Raw genomic sequence first — 18481 nt, forward strand, 5'->3', positions numbered from 1 at the left:
GCAAAACTGATTTATTTCTTGTGGACATTTTTTCCAGAGACGACCTAGTGCCACATGCTCGTGTTTAAAAGCAGATAGATTATTTTACACTCACTATGGTGTGTTACTTAAGAATGTAAAAGCACAAATAACAAAAATATACTCAAGTAAAAGGAAGTATCGCATTAACTTCTCTACTTGGGTTAAATGAAGTACTTAAAAGTGAAAGTAAGTGTTAAAAGTACTTAATGTACAACTTCCTCATTGTTTGCTTCACCACTTACCTTGTTATGGATTACTTTATAAATATATAAAAATAAGTATAGTAGTATAACGTGCAAATATACATAGGGGATTAAAATTGAAAAGTACCTGAAAATAAATCTACTTTAGTATAGAAAAGATACATGAAAAATATACTGAAGTACACTAATGAAGTAAATGTACTTTGTCATGTCCCACCACTGATATTAATATCATTAACAAGATACAATTTAAAAGTTATATTTGTATCGTATGAAATTACAAAAACAGTTCTTGTTCAAATTTATCAAATGAAGGAAACGTAGGAACTGTGCTTCAGGGATGAATCCACCAGAGGTCCCTGTTCACACGTGTAACAGATGAGGAACAGCAGTCGACCTCCTGGTCAGCTGTGGCTGCTCCACATCGTGTGAAGGGCTTTTTCAATCCAAAGGCAGGTTTTTGTCGTTATTCCTGCATAAGCCTCCTGCAGAGTGCGACTGCAGCTCATCGGGATCAGGTTTTCAGAAACTCAGCTCGTCTCTTTACCAGCATTATTAATACTTCACTCATTCAAGCCGTATGCATGTTACTGTAATGAAAACCTAAAGTGACATATAAATTAGAAATACATTTTCTGTTAGAAATCTTACATGACACATATTTAGTCAAAAAGTCCATTTGGAGAGGATTTTATTTGACATGAAGAGAGAATTGAAATTAAACCCTTGGTTGTTAAAGCCTGCAGAGACCCTGAGAGGTGGCTGTGGCTGAGGGGTAGGTCGGTTGTCCTCCTACCAGAAGGTTGGCGGTTCGATCCCAGTATCGTTGGGCAAGATGCCCCAAATTGCGCCTCTTAGAAAAAAGTGCTGCCCAAACATGCATTGTATGAATATACATATATAAATACAAACCATTAACCATAATGGTGCCATTCTAGTCTTTGCAGATGTGACAATATGTCAAGGGCAAAAACGACATTAACCACATTCATTTTTCTTGCCCTCCCTCCACTCTCGTCTTTCTTTCATCCCTGATGAGTTTGCATCCCCGACATTAGCATCCCTCCATCCCAGATGACTTCAGCACACACACACACACACATACTATGTGGGCTAATTTGTTTTATTTTTATTGCTCTGATATTGGTATTTTCATTTCAGACTGAGCTGTTTTCCAGATCCAGGCCATCATCTCTCAGTAAACTATTTCGGATGATTTAATTGCTCCTGAGGGTGAGATGGACAGATTCAGTGATGAATCGAGCAGATGGTGTTTAAAGAGTTTCAGAGATTTCTGTGCATAACAAACACAGCTTTGAATCGGTTATTATTATTATTACGTAATTGTATATGTCTCGGTAGATGTTCGCTGAGTTCTACTTTGAAATATTTAAGTCTAGAGTGTGTAAAGTCTAATTTGTGGAGCACTGTGTGTCTGTGTGTGTAAAAAACATATATACAGTAACAATATGGTCACAACAAAGTAAATCCTAATAACGTAAATCATTACATTTTAAGATAAAGACATGTTTTAAGGTAAGGTTAAGGTTAAGCTTAGGGTCCTCGCTCATTAGATGTTATTTCATTCAAATTTACACATTATAATTAGTTTATCTGGAAGTATTGAAATAACATTGAATGACATCACCCAGCTGAGAGCAAAAATCAAGTTTTTTTATTATGGAAAAAGTTTCATTGTTCTTTACAAAACACGGCACATTTTTTTCGCTACAGGTTTTTCTATAATTTAACCAAATAATCACGATCATCAAAAACGTTCTACGACCATCGTAAGAGGCTCTCTCTGTGTCACACACTCATTGTGTGACAGGAACCACAACCTGACGTCCCTGAGCAGAGAGAAAAAAACAAAACATTTTATAATAATAAAAAAACATTTTTAACTTCATGTTGCCTCGGAGGACTGAGAGAGAGGATTTTCTAATGTGACGGACAAACAGCACAGTGTTGGGGCTCTTACACATAAAATAACACATATTAATAAATTAAATTGAATCACATGAAATTAAACATCTTCGTTCGACACAACAACACAAGTGACGACAGTTCTTTGCTTGGCACGAGAGGCGTAAAAGACTCAGGATAAGATTTGGCACCGAGGAGGAATTTTTATTAACAATCCTTATTATTTTATTTTTTCATTTTTACAGTCATAAGCTTTTGATATGCGCGTGGTGCAAACACATCTTCAGATGAGTTATTTTACTGTGTGTACAATAGAGCAGTGTTGTTAGAGGGAAGTACCTGAAGAAGTCTGGCACGATTTGAATGCTAAGTATTCGCTGCGTTAAGAGGGAAAGGTTCAAGGCTCGATCACCCTGAGAGAAATTAGTCAGAGGTTTTATTTTGAAATTCTTTCATCCACCGATTTCACTCCTTTGATGTTGTCAGCCTCACAATTGACAGTTCAGCAAAAAGAAAATATTCGTCTTACTTTTTCAATACCTGGCGCCTACATTGCCCATAATGCACCTCAGAACCCCGACAGCTCTGTACGATATTCATCTGTGTCATGCTAACAATGGCTAACGTAGCCTTAAGCTGCAAGATAAAGAGCGCGCTGCCGACGTCAGATTCACAGATCGCTTGAGGATTTGGTACAACTCCGTCTGGAACCACAAAAGCCTTTATACTTTTTTACTTCAAGTACGTAGATGGTTTTCCCAAAATCTATTAGCAGACTTTGATGTGCAAATGTGAATGTGAAATTCAGAGGAGTTCCCCTTAAAGACGAACCAGCGTATGATCGTCATTCATCCGTCAGTGCCAACAACTTCCAAACCCACTCTGTGGAAGTGATTTAAATACTTTTGCTACATCCTCACTCAAATTAAGTGCTCGAGAACAGTCCCAGGATTTTAATTATCATGGAAGAATAATTATCAGCTCATGTTTGAGACCTTTGATCTCAAGGTATTTCTCTTTTTTTGGACTTTGAGTTCATTATTTAATTGAACAACTAAGCAGAACATTATAAAATTTGTACAAAAGAGGACATTAGTTTTAGTAGTTTGAGCCGACGCACGAGCCTGCCTCTTGAATTCCGACAGGCGTCACATCCCACGAATCCTGTCCTTCATCCCGTCCTGATTCAGCCTCTTGCAGGACACTCCACGTCATCGTTTACGAAACAGTGCAGCAGCTCCCTCAAATTCATGGGTCGCCCTTCTGCGTCCCGAGCTTAGTCCTCAGCCCCTGCCTGTCCATGATGTTCCACAGCTTGCGCAGGTTGGACTGGGTGATGATGTCATCGGGTTTGAGCTGGAGCGCACGCAGGTAGTTGGCCTCCGCTTCGGGAAGCTTGCCGTTCAGGTGGAGGATGGCGCCGAGGTTCATCAGAGCGGCCGGGTACTGAGAGAGGGGGGGAAACAGTACAGACGTGGTGAGGAAGGAGATGAGGTGTTTTGTGGCAACAATGTCAAACTTGAAAATCCAATTTGCGTTCATTTCCGCCTCATCACAATCTCACTATAGTAGCAACCGTGCACTCAGCTCTGCAGTGAACAAAGAGGAAGCCACAGATTGTGCGTGGGTGAGTGTGAAGTGTTTATCGATGTGAATAAACATTTCGAGGTGTGTTTCTTTGAGCCCTCTTTAATAAAAAAACACCATCTGGCCTGGAATAGTGTACCAGCGATGACAAGCTGCAAAATCCAGGTCACAGATCTGATTCCCAGTGAGCCATAACTAACAAACACACCCAAATCTCATCCCCCTCAAAAAAGTCATCTGCACCTCATCCCTACCCCCCCCCCCCCCCCCTCCCACCGGCCTGGCCTCGTTCCCGGGCCTGCGTCCTCACATGCATGACATACGGTTAGCAGCTTGGCAACTAGTTCACAGATTTCTCCGCAAAAACCCGAGCGTTCATCTCCTCTTAACCCTGAGAGTTCGCTCGACCACATTCCACGTCTAAAGCAGCATTAAAAGACGTCTCTTTGGCAGCGGCTCGGGGGCTCGTTTGGAATACGTCCAGAAGAGGCTGGAGACGTAATGAATGAACGCAGTCAGAGTCAGAGTGAGAGGAGCTGCAGCTCAGCTCCATCGCTCCTTCTTCTCACCTAGTGCAACACACGACTGTATTAAGAATGTGTTGCATGCTACTTCATCTGCTTTTATTCCTTCTTCCCACTGCAGAGCTCTATGAGCGGTAGAGACACACAAAGCCAGGTGAATGACGTTCCCATTCTTCTTTTCAAACAACTGGGTGAAGAGCAATATACAATCTGGGCTGAATCACAGTGAAGGGGATCAGGGAGCTGTGTTCACACGTGTTCTGAGTAGATAAGAAAGCAGCTATAGGTTTGTCGTTCGTTTTCTTTCTCTCTGATTTCATGAAGACAGTTTCCCTCTGAAGTTGAGTCTCTCTCGCTGTAATAAAACCTCAGAGTGATGAAACGGATGTAAACTCTTCATTTGCAGAAAGTTAAATATGGGAATTATTTTGGGAAAAGCTTTACAAAACAAGATACCTGCATTGAATTCAGGGAGAAATGGAAAATTAGGGAGCAGCCACAGTGAGTATTAGACGTTTTGGGTTTTTTAGGACGCTCTGTTGCGCTGTTGGAACACATTTTAAGACACCGTCCTTGCTGTTGCCACGGTAACCGCAGGTGTAGCCAAATCAACCAGGATTCAAATCTTGAGCTCATCATATAATCGTTTGTTTTATTCCCAGGAATAGAAACTGTTCACTCATTCTCCACAATGAGTAAACACTTTCTATTCTGCTCCCAGCTCAGCACTATACGAGGGATCAGCCTCTATGTGAGCGTTGCAAATAAAGCATTTCACCCTGTGTGTGTGTAAAATGAAATATTTTCTCGAGAAGCACATGATTATTGCTTTTCTGAGCATGCGTGACGGGTGCAGAATCTTTCATCACCTGAAAGCTGCTGGATTAAGTTGATATTTGAGAGGCTTTCATTCACTAAGCAGGCGTAGGGGGGGGGGGCCTTAAAGACAAGAGACGCTAATGATAAGAGAAACCATCTGAGGGTCTGAATGCTAAATGATGACAGACTTCTGCAAAGTTAAATATAAGGACATTGGTTTCATAATTAAAATGTATTATCGTGTGTGAAAAAAAATTGTTGAGTAGCTCCGTTCATTTGGAGAAAATACAAAGACACATGCATGTGACTGAAAGTGAAACGCTGAAAGTCTCGAATAAGTGGCTAAATTCTATAGACCGAGTTTAGTGCGATTTGAAAACATGGTACATTCAAAATAAATAAAAATGTGGCAAATTTGTCTTGTTGTACATGTTGACTATATTGACTGCAGATAAACCAGGTAGGATGAACCCAGAGTTTTCTAACTTGACCATAGAGCTAAAAAAGTGACAATTTATTTAGATCTGAGGAGGAATAAATGTGAAGTAGCTCCTGAGCATCAGGACAAGCAACCAGGCAGGTTTAGAACAGGTTCTGCACTGCTCGGGTTAATAACAGTTTGAAACTAATTTAAATGAACACAATTGGATAATGATATGTGGGGTAGCTTGAGTTTGTCTGATCGGACTGTGGAGTTAAACCAGACCCCCAAAAAACCCCACTGCACTTACAGGGTGAGGCAACATAACACTGGTTCCTCTAGTGCAGGGCATGAGGAGGAAACTCTGAACCTCTCTTGCCGACATGACAAATGAGCGCAGGAAGCTGCTCCTCAGCCTGGTCTGAAAACACAGAGGATTCTGTGACTCTAAATTACCGCTCCCAGACTGGTCCACGCAGCCCTTTCCCTTTCAAAATGAGTGATTCGCATGAGGAAGAAATATGATACAGCGGCCCCCGACTTCCTCGGCCGCATCTGTTGACTTCCAGAGACACGATACGGCACACACGGCTCCGTCTGTTTCACCGCGGCGCGATGGTCAACAGTGGGCTCGGTGAATTCCAGATCAGACGGCAGGAAACTCTGGAGTCGTTTCTCTTCAGGAAGCACTTTGATACAACCTATGCACAGTTTCCATTTTCTGTTTGCCAGGATCAACAGTGCCATGACAGTGCTACAGCCTGATGTCAGGATGATGGGTAATACGCCGTGTGTTGTAAATTGAATTTATAATGCAGGTTTCCGTGAGAAATGCTAACAGGCCAACCAACCCCGATACTTACGTCTGGTCTGAGGCTGGCGGCGCGCTCGTACTGTTTCTCCGCGGCCTCATTGAGACTCGCCTGTCTAAGGAGAGAGAAGAACAGTGGGAGAATTAATACAAACACAGATACTCACACAACATAAATGAGTATCTGTGTCAAGCGAGTAGTTTCTTTAATGAGTAGCTTCAGTAGCTGTGTCATACATTTCTGATTTGGCGGCATCGTTTCACCACATTAAGCAACAGTTAATCTTCTCCTTATATATATATATATGATTTTATGCAAGGAGCGAATGAGCCAGACTTTCATAGTCATCATCTTTAAGTGACCTTCCTTGGTTTCGTGTAGTAAAGTAATAAGCCACCATTTCTATTTGCATGATGTCTATGAAAACCTGTTATCTTCCTAATTATGAGTTATCAGTTTAAAAATGTGTAAAACAACCAATAAGATTCATAGCTTACTTTTATCAGCAGCTTTAACTTTAAATGCAGCCAATGACATTACACAGTGAATTCAGAAGCTGAAAAATATCTGGAGCAGCTGACTCGGACGTTTGCGTTCACACATTCAGCCCCTCTGGAAAAAACACGGGTCTAAAAGTAGCTTCAGTGTCAATATCCAATCGTACTCGAACACAGCAGAATGATCTGTCCTTTAGATTTACTCTGACGTGTCCAAAAGACAACTTCGGCCAAAGCCTGAGACTTTAAACTTTTTTTTTTTACAAATCCTCTGTGGTGTTGCTTTTATGGTGGAGGCTTGAGAGCAGTAATGACTTTTCCAGATATGTGGAGCGAAAAGGAATCGAGGCACGTTGCTCCAGTGATTCCTTCAGCTGCTGCGAGTAAAGGACGTTCCCACTCTCTTTTTGACACCTTTTTAAGACTCGTGCGCTGTGTGTGTGCACGTGCTTGCCAAACTTTAAGGGGGAATTCTCCAGTGGCTTCTTTACAAGCCCTGGACTGAAACAGCACCATGATGGACTGAAACTGCAGGGCTGTTTATACATGTAATACATAATAGCTTTATGGCAGTTATTTCCATCCATAGAGAGGAGGTTTACTATACTCTACCCTCACGCTGGTATAACTTATATATCAAAGCTGTTTACTTAATGGCAGTGGTACAGAGTAAACCCACAAATGGTGAAGCAGCACAGCAGCAAACGTTTTGCTTTCAACAACCTCATTTCTCGAAGAAAAAAAAAGAGACGTTTATTCAATTTTCCGAACCGTTTGCTTTTTTCCAGTGGGGGGGAAACTCCATTTGTAAGTGTAACTAACCTGAGCATGTGAGCAGCACTGAAGACCACATCAAACTCGGAGTTGTCCAGCTCCGCCGCTCTCTCTGCCATCTGGGCGGCCTCGCCAACACGGGACTGCTCCAGTAGAAACTGACCTGCAAGGGGGGTGCAGAAGAAGGTCTTAATCTTAACAGCATGAAGAGTTTCTGTTTCTTTTTTTGCTAGTTACTTGACTTTCGGTGAAGACTGAAATATCTCAGTATTAGACCTAGACTGTATATAAAGATGGCCGACATGACAGCTTCCCAAAAGTGAAGCCAAACCACGTGGATGGCCCCCTTGTGGCTGGCTACAGTACATACACCTCAACTCCTCCATGTTAGCAGATTGGTCATGGACGAGCTAAAATGTTGTCTACGGTAAACAAATAAAAAAAACTGACGTTTGTTGTAGTTTTCAAATTCTGTTAAGTTTGGTTTTTATTAATTAGTTTGATGCTTTAAAAACGGAGGTTTAAAAAACTGACTGAGACTGATTCCCGATTGGTCGAGCTTGTCTGTCGGTGGGACCTCAATACTGCAGCTCCACTCTACGTCCACTACTGTGCAGGATCTGACGTTGTGTTGTGGCAAACTGTTAGAAGTGGAATTGACAGAGCAAGAAAGACGGTGAATGAAGCAGTGACAGGTGAAGATGGAGACCGACGGGGAAACAAAGGATGATGAATGGAGGCGGTGAAAGACACGAGCGCCACAGCAAATGCAAAGAAAGCGAGGGAGGAACGTGGCGGCGAACGAGATGAAGGTTGGTTGTTTTTGCTCGACGCCAACACAACGGGAGGTATTTTGTGTGTTTTCCTGAGGGCGTCTGGCCACCTGGCGCAGCACCTATACGAGCGCCTGCCTCAGTCACGGCCGCAGATGTTACTAAGTGTAGGAAGAGGGGAAGGTTCATTGAGATGTGCGTCCGTTTGCTGAAAGCTTTGAAAACAACTATTTAGAATCAGGTCTGTTTGAATTAAACGCGTTGCTGTGAACAATGGCAGGAAACGGGCCTTGCCGTAGCAATCACCCTCCGTGTCCTCACTTCCTCATATGTGTGCGTGTTTGTTTGTGTGTCCGCCTTGTTATTATGTGGACAGATACCATCGCTCCTTACACTCTCAAACGCGGAGCTCATCCAGTGAACCCAGGTTAACTAATGCAGCGAGATCTGAGATAAAAAGGCGAAGGACCAAACCAAATAAACATCACCTGTAGCAAGAAGCTACAAAATAATGGCTAAAAAAAGAGAAAACAGGCGGTAAGAAGGGGAAGCAGCTTGGTCCAAAGACAGCAAACGCACCCCCAGATTAAACCCAAACCCCAGAGATACGGCAGCGCAGAGAAAGCACCCGCAGGAACGGAGCGAGATACGGAATGGGGAGAAACGGGACGGCGCACAATGGAGCTTTCAGCGAGACGGGGCAGCTTTCATTTCCTATGAATATCTCGGAGATAGCGACATGCAGCGGCAACAAGCGTCTTCCTCCGCACTGATATGAAATTCAGTATTAACAACACGGCAGGAGGACGGCGTTATCATGTTTCCCTCCGTGTTACAAATGGTAAACGGTGTCTCCTCCCTCAGACAAACACAGCACACTACATGTCTGTTTGTTATGTGTGTTTGCACAATCTGTGAGGCCTCACACTCCCAGCCCCCACAACACTAAGTCAAAGGGCAGGGGAGTTAACATAATTAATTTTTGGAAATATAAACAGTGAAGGAGTCGACTCTTCAAAAATGATTACGACCTTTTGTTTCATTGCAAAATCCTCATCAGGTTAAATGTCAATTTGACTGTATTTTGAAAGAGCCCAACTGATATGGATTTTTAAGTGGCCAATACAAATATTCAGGAGTACACGTTTTCCAATAACGATATATCAGAAAACAATGTATTTTATTTAAATTGGCAATGATTCAACACTTTAAATTCAAACTAAATGCTATTTTATAGTTCAAACATAAACATAACCGTTCATTTATTGTAAATAATAAGATAACAAACTTTTTTTCTATGTAAATAACTATGAACACACATCTTTTGTTATTGCAAACTGATGTCTCTTAATATCGGAAGTCACACTTTCACCTTATTCATCGAAACTTGGTGGAAGGATGTGGTATGGGTCAAAATTTATGAATTTAAATTTCCGGTGTGGATCAAGATCAGGTGGCAGATTCTTTTTTTTAACATTGGGAGAAAAATACAGATGACTCTTTCTTCAAATGTCTCCTGTGGTTGACAGAGCAATTTGAATTAATTTCCTACTTTTCTACCAAAACATGCCAGAGTGCTTCTCATCCAAAACTCTTGCATTTCCTCAGTTTTTCTCAGAGAATAACTTGTGAATCTTGATGAAATCAAATCTGTCATGTTTAGGGGCCTGATATCAATGTAAGTGTATTTGGTCTGGGGGACTGCTGGACCTTGTTTGATGAATGAAATTGTCTCTAGCTATTTTTTGGTTAAACTTGTGTGGCTGTTGTTACTGGGCTGCATTTGAATAGTTGATTTTGCTCAGGAAGGTTCCTAACTGAGTGAAATGACCTAGAAGAATCTCAGCTCGGCCACCCCAATTAGAGATGTTTGAATTATTTAAATGATAAGTAGAGGAGATCACTTATCTCCTTTAGCAAACTGAACACTGGACCATCCTTAAAGAAATGAGAGGAGAACATCCCTTCCCACAATGCACTGCGGCTGCAATGCGTGTCGCTGCAGCTGCACCTGGACAGATCCATGTAAATATTAATGGCTAAAGATTTACTATTAAGTCCTGTAAGCAACACGCTTGGATCGGGGTAGCTTATAAGATGAGTTGTAAGAGAACCTGATGTATTTATTAATGACTGTGTGTGTGTGTGTGTGTGTGTGTGTGTCTGTCCCTCAAGTTTTGGAGGATAAGACTGTAAAGACCTCTGTCGAATTCTGATCCTGACCAAAGCTTACTGCGGCGAAGCCTGATTATCAAAGTTAAGCCTGTCAGAGCTGCACCACACATGTTTTAGTAGAAAAGTAGGATTTTGCTTCAAATTTATATTTTCTTTACTCTGTCAACCACAGGAGACATGAAGGCTTTACGGTGTCTGGTAGTAAATGGTTCTCACCATAGTGCATGTAGCAGGTTCCCTTTGTCGGGTCCAGTTGAATCGCTCTCAGGAAATACTTCTCTGCTTCTGTCTTCTGCCCCTAAAGAAAAAAGATGGAAATAATTGTTTGTACTTGGGATTTTACAATGGGAAGAGAGATTGAGGGAAGACATGTAGCAAATGTCAGAGTTCGGACCCGAACCCCCGGCTGCTGCACGAGGACTCAAGCCTCCGTAATGTGATATGGATCCACTTTAAAAAGAAAGAGGGGCGGGTCAAAGCTGATTTGTTGTCGTACATAAGAAAAAGGCTCAGAGATTCTGGGAAAAACACGTTGGGGGTAAACCACAGCATGAGGCTTCAGTTTGACCTTGCCTCCCCACGTCTAGTATCGTGGATTGACTCTGACAGGACGGCCAAAAATCCAGCTGATGAAGTGATTCAATAAGGAAGCAGAGTAATTGCATTATAAGCCGGTCCACTGGCCCGTTGTCCAGGGTCCGTCCGATCTCCTGTTCCCTAAAACCTGTTGTAGTAGCGGAGGGGGGGGGGGGTCTGTGTGCGAGAGTCAGGGGCCGGCGTGGATCCGGAGCCCCGGGCCTGAGGGAGCGCAGCAGATGTCCGGCCACACCGGGTGACTCTGATCTGAACCTGTGCTCTAGGTGTGCATGTGTTTGTATCTTCAAATCTTTCAAACAAAGAGAGGAAATGATCAGAACGAAGCCCTTAAGCCCGTAAGGGTCTGCAGCTGCGTGTGCGTCAGAGCGAAAGGGCGCAGCACGTGGGTCGTGTCTTCGCTCGGTCCCCGAGGCTGTGGAAGGAAAGGGGTCAAACCTCTCCGCAGAGGTCGCGGGGGGGCACGCAGCTCGGCTCCAGCGTGGAAACTTGACTCAGCTGTGAACACATCTGTTGTCCCATAAATGTGTTTGTGCTTTTGTGGGACGGAGGAGAGGGTGTGAGGAGAGGAAGCAGGAGTTTTGTCTGCAGATATAAAAAAAAACAGCGCGAGTGTAAGGTGGCCTTCTGGAAGAGCCTGAGAAAACTTCTGCGTCCTTGAAGTTCACCAACGCTCTCGTATAAATACAGATACACAGAGCGAGGGATAGACAACTAATCTGGAAGTCGTCCAATCACAGAGAGACATCTACACCAGACAAACTCCCCGTGTCTGCGACCTTCAGACATCAGAAGCTCCAATACCTGTTTTTTCTTTAAGCTCTTTGGCATCAGTCCTGGATCAGGCCCAATTCAAGGTCATCCACGTAAGAGCATTTGGACTTTCCACATATGAAGAAGGCAGCAGGAGATTTTTGGGGTCAGACGTAGTCACAACAGGCAAATGTCCTGAAACTTTCAATGTGTACTACACCTCTCTTTCATCCCGAGATATCTGTATTTTTCCAGTTTTGTGCTCGCCGAGTGTTAGAAACGTCATCAGCACGACATTTCCCTGCTCAATTTTTCGCAATTGCCGACATTTTACCAGTGGACTGGCAGAACAACAGGAAAATGTTCAGAACAACTGACATTTGCGTTGTCTCGTGCAGCTCCCCGGAACAATGTCAGGAAGAGGCCTTGATTTCAATGCATGTCTGAAAGCAGGTATTGTGGCCACGGATGCTAGAGGTAAAACACTCAATTCCTTAAATGGATTATGATTCCGCTTGACGTCCGATGAGAGGAGAGCGTGTGTTTGTCATGCACCTTTCACAGTCAGACGGTCACGCCTCATAAGAATTATCACACTTCTCCAGGCTCTGCCGAGGAATCAATAGGAGGAGATTTGCCTTTCTGCAATGTCCCATAAGTCACTGAATATGCATTATTCATCACAGCGCTCAGCCACCTCACGTCCCATTTAATTAAACTCAGCCAGGTAGTTAACCGCTGCAGCCGTTAGGGAGACAATGCTTCGTCTTCCTAAGGGTGTGTGTGTGTGTGTGTGTGTGTGTGTGTGTGTGTGTGTGTGTGTGTGTGTGTGTGTGTGTGTGTGTGTGTGTGTGTGTGTGTGTGTTATCTGACTTACAATGATGGACAGGAGTTTGCCGTAGGTGAGGTGGGCGGGGATATGGTCAGGCTTGGCCCTGAGGGACTCCCTGTACCAGTGGCCTGCTTTCTCCAGCCTGTTCAGCCTCATGTAGGCCTCTCCTGAAACACGTCACACACCAGAGGTCACATTTTTTTGGTCATGGGATTACGCAAAAAATAACAAAAAAATAATTTTCTTTAACACTGTTTTAATCAGATGTTCTTTTTACCATTTTCAGCAATTTCCCAGAGAATAATTCATGGATCTTGATGAGAAATTTGTTCTTCCACAAATGAGATCATGCTTCCCTGATATTCATTGTTTTTGGCTAAATTAAAAGTCTTGATTGAATCACTGTTATCAGTGGTATGTGTTCCACTGACCTGCGCCAAGGATATTAGGAATTTGTCTGCATTTGTTCGTCTGTCTGTTAGTTAGCAGTTATGTAAAAAGTACTTATTGGATTTCCACGAAACTTGGTGGAAAGATGTGTTGCCGGTCAGGAAAGAGCCGATTTGGTGCGGATCCACCTCCCCCCCCCCCCACACTTTTTTTTTACATTATGAGGCAATATTCAAAATTCCCCTGAGAATAATTCATGGATCTTGATGAAAACAATCAGGGGGAACTGACGTCACGTTAACAGAAACCCTGCCCTGTCTCCATCTGACCGATCACACTTCCTGCTCTCGTCCCCCCCCCCCCCCCTTGAGTCTCAGCTCTGCCGTCAGGACGAGCTTCTCATAATGTAATTAGTGTTACAATAACAAGGAGACTGACGTGGTTTATTACATGGATTAGTTTCAAGAGGACACAAAGTCCATCCACGCATTCACGAGCCACAGTCCTGAAACTCGACAGGTGGTTGGAGTCGTCGGAAGGTTTTGTTTGGCAACAAGTTTGATGTCAATTTGTTAAATGGATTTAATGGAAGAGCAAGATCCAAAAGGGAAACATGTGAGATTCCTCACTGAAGCCGAACTTGACCCAGGAGTAAACTGTTTATTTATCTTGCATCGCAAACAATCAAAAATGAATAATATTATAATAGCCATATGGATGTGTTACATCATCAAAACACATTAAAACAAAGTAATGAACTTTTTACCCTCTTATTGCAGCTGGTGTGTTTTAAATAAAGATTCAGGGTGAAACAGACTCCAACAGTAACTTACCCATCATGTTAAAAAGGCTGTGTGGTGCAAACTGTTTGGGCATTTTCTGCACCGCTTCCCTATAAACAGACAGAGCCTCCTGTAGTGGAGCAAAAATAAAAGAAAGTTAAATTAGCAAATCTAGTTTTGGGTTTGAATCGGAAGAATACAGGCACATTCTAGTCCTCCTCCGGTCCTTCTAACTCACGAGAGACACTGACCTCCTGCTGGCCCTGCTCGTGCAGCAGCTTCCCCAGGTTGTACAGGCAGCTGGTGACGGAGCTCTTGTGGGCGTGCGGGTCCTTCAAGTTCTCGTCAGGGATTTCGGCACAAGTGAGGAAGGTGCGTTTGGACTCTTCCAGGTTGCCCTGGTTCATCAGGATGATTCCCGTGTTCAAATACGCCGCTAAGGGAGAGAGGGGGGGGGGGGGGGGGGTGATACGCAGTGTCACAACCTCCCGTCACTCACAGATCTAGAACGACTAGTCCACAACTTTCTGTCGCTGATACAGGTTTGTCAGCATGTGTAATTTTTGACTGGATTCATGTACATCTCACATTTCTATCTACGGAGGTGGTTATGTTTTTGCCTGCGTTTGTTTCTAAGTTAGAAGGATTTTGCAAAAACCACTAAACCGATTTCCATGAATTTTGGTGTAGGGGTGGGAGTGACCCAAGGATGTGGATCCATGATCATTTTTTACTCACTTTCTCATAATTTTTACCAATTTCCAGGGAATCATTCATGGATTGAGATAAAAAACAATCAGACTTGTTTAGAGGAGAGCAGCTTGTTTGAATTTGGTGAAGGTATGCAATAAACTCAGTGCCATTCAAGTTTTATTTATATCTCGATTTATATCAGTATATCCATAATAAAACTTGTCAAAACAAGTATTTGAGAAGATTGGTACGATTTGGAGGAACTTAAAGATATTTAAAGTCCAAAAGAGGCAGGACAGAGGTCAGAGGCAGATCAAATTACCATGAGAAAAGTATAAGCAATCAAAATAAATGAGGCAAAAAGATATTAAGCTAAGGGGGCATTAAAGATAAGTTATCAACCTGTCCTCTCTCCCATGCACAACTGTCCTTGGCAAAGTAGATGACGGGCGCTGATCGCGCATGTGAGCGCTCGAGCGTGAGATTGAGTCTCATCATTGGCCCATCGAGCTGAAATGGCCTGAGTGTGGCCCTCTGAAACGGCCACGTGTCAAAAGGACGCCTACATTAGCATAGAGAGTGAAGCCTGATGGTGATCCAATAAACGATCATCAGCTCAAATGTGATCAATCCAAACGAGGACAGCAGCCGTAACGTGCGCATCTAATCGCTGACTCGACTACAAAGCGAGTTGACTTACATGCCAGTGTCGGTCGACTCCCAATGGCCAGTTTGTAATAATGCAGCGCCTCAGCAGAGCGCTCGTTCTCCTGCAGCAGCAAACCTCTGATATAGAAAGAAACACACACAAAAAATGTGAGAAACACCACAATCTACACAACAGGGGATGTGTCTTTCCATATTAAAATCTGTAAAAGTAAAGGAAGCGTTGACCGACATCACAGCACATCAAAGCGACGAGGGGGATTTAGGGTGAAAGCTAAGAAATGGAAAAACACAGTATCCTTTAACCGAGAATACCAGCGCATACCCCGAACATACCCAACCATCCATCATGTTCAAATAGAGCCTCTGTTTTAAAGAATGCGAAAAACACCGTCGTTTGGTTTCCCCTTCGCTCTGTGTTGCTCTGCCAGCTTCCTGACAACCCGTAACTTGAGAGGGAGCGGAGGAGTGGGGGAGAGAAAAAACAATGTCAGCGTGAGAGAGGGCCGGGGGGGGGGACACGGGTCCGATGCGAGGGTTTGACACCTCGCGACTCAGGATTGGAAGCAGGCTCTGCTTTCCCCCAACAGGCCCGGCAAACCAAGACTAATCAAATCAACGGCAGAAGGTACAAAGAGCCACCGGGGACACACACAGGAGTTATTTTCCCCTTGTCACGCTCTTGCATCACTCCTCGCACACTTGCTCCTCAGATCTATTTTAGTGTTTGCCTTCATCCAAGTTTTTGCCGCCTGCCACTTGATTCCTCGTCGTCTATTTATTCCCGCCCTTTCTTGTTTCTGCCTCTGCGATCTGGAGTTGATGGATGGGAGGGATCAGAGCTCTTTCGGTTTCGAGCAAGAAGGAGGCGAAGCGGCATCTTAGACACTCACAGGTTGTACAGCATGTCGGCCATGTTCCCTCGGTAGTGCAGAGCGTTCCTGTACGCCTCCTCCGCCTCCACCATCTTGCCCTGGTTCTTCAGGACGTTTCCCAAGTTTCCCCAGGCTGCAGGAGAGGAGTCAGACAAAAGTTAGACTTTCAGAGGAGAAACAGAATTTTGGTGTAAAACAAACAACAGCAGCCTGTTATTTAAATAAAAGGTCATCATTATGAACTCATGTGCATGGCTATACTGCCTAGTTTCAATATATATATTATGTTCTAAAATATGGGATTACAACCCATACTGCAGCCAGCCACCAGGTGGCGATCAAGACTCTTTGGCTTTACTTTTGGGAGCTGTTATGTCGTCCATCATTATTTACAGTCTATGGCTAAAATGCAGACTGGATTGAAAACATCTGCAGTCAGGAAATACAAAAGCTATCGTTGATGGTATAATGTTATACTGAATAATAAACCTGCACTATTTACTGTTTTTGTACGCTGGGGAGTGAGAGTTCAAGCTTTTGTCTCACAGGGATCAGTTTTGCTTGAATGTATAAAACTTTGTCCACGGTTAATATGGACACCTGACATTGTAACATTATATATAAGACGGAAAATGTGGAAAAGCTCAACAGGTCTCCTTTAAATGACTCTATCAAAGTCAGTGGGCTGAGCTGTGGTGCAGATCTTCAAGCAGAGATGGTAGATTCTGTTATTTTCTTGCCGACTTTGCCACATCTTCACATCTTTCAGGATCAGAAACCAGATCGACGACAGCGAGTTTCAGAAGACACCTTGTGTGAGGATATGCATCATCACAAGGGCTTGGCATTGTTTGAACTTCGTACAGAACTTTTTTCTATCCAACTAAAATAGAACAAAACTTTCAAAAGATACTTTGCCTCAAGAAAAAAAAAGAGTTGAGTTTTCCTATAAACTAAAACTTACTTTCACACTCTTACCATTGTATCTATCTTTTGCAAAGCAGATGGTTTTTAAATCATAAACCTATGGTGTTTTAAAGCCATTTAAACTCAGTGGGGATGCTTACTCTGTTTTGGATCCTTAAAACAAAAACATACGCGACTTATAAAACCATTGCTGAATAGAAACTATTGCTCTTAAACTCCACAGGGTATCTTTCTAAGTTAGGGAAGCTTATGTGAACACAGTCACTGTGGCCACATGTGAGGCAGCTGTGGCTCAGGGGCTAGAGTGGGTCGATCCCCATCTCCTCCAGTCCACATGCCAAAGATGCCCTTGGGCAAGATACCTAACCCCAAATTGCCCCTGATGGCTTAGCCGACAGTGCGAGATAGAAGAAGCGCAGTGTTGTAGTGCTGAAAGAACGTGTGTGGTATTGGATGAATGTGGCTTCGACAGTGAAACTCTTTCAGTGTTCGATAAGTCGACAAAAATGCTAAATAAATACATGGGCCTTGTTTGAAACCAATTTTGCTCCCACTTTTCAGGCCTACACCCGAGATCACTCAGAATCCCCCCCTCTTACCTTTAGCAGGATTCACACTGATCCCAGACTTGTAGAGATTCTCCTCGTTGCTCCAGTCCCTGTTTCTCTGAACAGTTCTGAGTCCATTCAGCAGCACGAGTCCCGCACAGAGACACAACAGTACGGCCCTGCAGCCTCTAGTCCTCAGTCTCACGTACACTGTCCTGGCACCTGCAGCCACCAGCAAACAGAAGCCGATACTGGGAATGTAGAGTACCCTCTCTGCTACTACAAAACCGACGTAGAAGAATAGGTTGGTGGCGGGGATGAAAGGCAATGACAGGATGCTTAATGAAAACAGCACCAGGTTTTCCGTCGGGGGCAGGGACGTCCGCGGGGGACAGTGGTGAAGTGCGGCCGACCCGTTCAGGGTGGTCTTTGGCGGTCCCTGGTCTGTGTTATGGTTTGAGTCAGGAGCGTGGTAACCGTTCCCGTTGGTGATCGATTTCCCATTCGCGACATGGGCTTTCCCATTGGCCTCATTCACTTTGGAGGCGGGACCACGAAGGCCAAACAAAGCCAGGAGGATCAAGCCACCGTAGAAGGCAACAGTGTGAAGGTTCCTCCAGTCGGCCAAGGATCGGACCAAGGGCACGGCGTCCATGGACCAATCGAAGCTGAGCTTGTCGGGGCAAAGCAGGAGCCAGGCGTTGACGGCGGGCAGGTGCAGGAAGGTCAGCGTGCGGGTGAAGAGTTGCGGGGAGTCGGCGGCGGGGTTGTCGGAGTTGGAGAAGTTGGGAGGCTTGTTGCCCATCCAGTAGAGACGGGCCGACAGCAGGATCACTCCCCAGGAAGCCAGCAGACCAAGACTCAGCAAAACACTGATGTTCTTTCTCTG

At 43.9% G+C, this 18481-nt stretch overlaps 1 protein-coding gene across 1 annotated transcript in view; it reads right to left on the minus strand.

The window, feature by feature from the left end:
* Positions 1-3262: 3262 nt before the first annotated feature.
* Positions 3263-18481, minus strand: part of tmtc2a (transmembrane O-mannosyltransferase targeting cadherins 2a) — a 48671-nt gene continuing 33452 nt past the window's right edge. The window contains exons 3-12 of the mRNA XM_061077722.1: positions 17644-18478; positions 16136-16250; positions 15277-15362; positions 14135-14319; positions 13935-14013; positions 12757-12878; positions 10749-10830; positions 7633-7747; positions 6365-6428; positions 3263-3596 (exon numbers count right to left, since the gene is read on the minus strand). Of these exons, the coding sequence (XP_060933705.1) occupies positions 3399-3596; positions 6365-6428; positions 7633-7747; positions 10749-10830; positions 12757-12878; positions 13935-14013; positions 14135-14319; positions 15277-15362; positions 16136-16250; positions 17644-18478 (1881 nt within the window). The 3' untranslated portion in view covers positions 3263-3398. The remainder of the gene's footprint in view (positions 3597-6364; positions 6429-7632; positions 7748-10748; positions 10831-12756; positions 12879-13934; positions 14014-14134; positions 14320-15276; positions 15363-16135; positions 16251-17643; positions 18479-18481) is intronic.

The sequence above is a fragment of the Limanda limanda genome, chromosome 1 (genome assembly GCF_963576545.1).
Source record: "Limanda limanda chromosome 1, fLimLim1.1, whole genome shotgun sequence".
NCBI lineage: Eukaryota > Metazoa > Chordata > Actinopteri > Pleuronectiformes > Pleuronectidae > Limanda > Limanda limanda.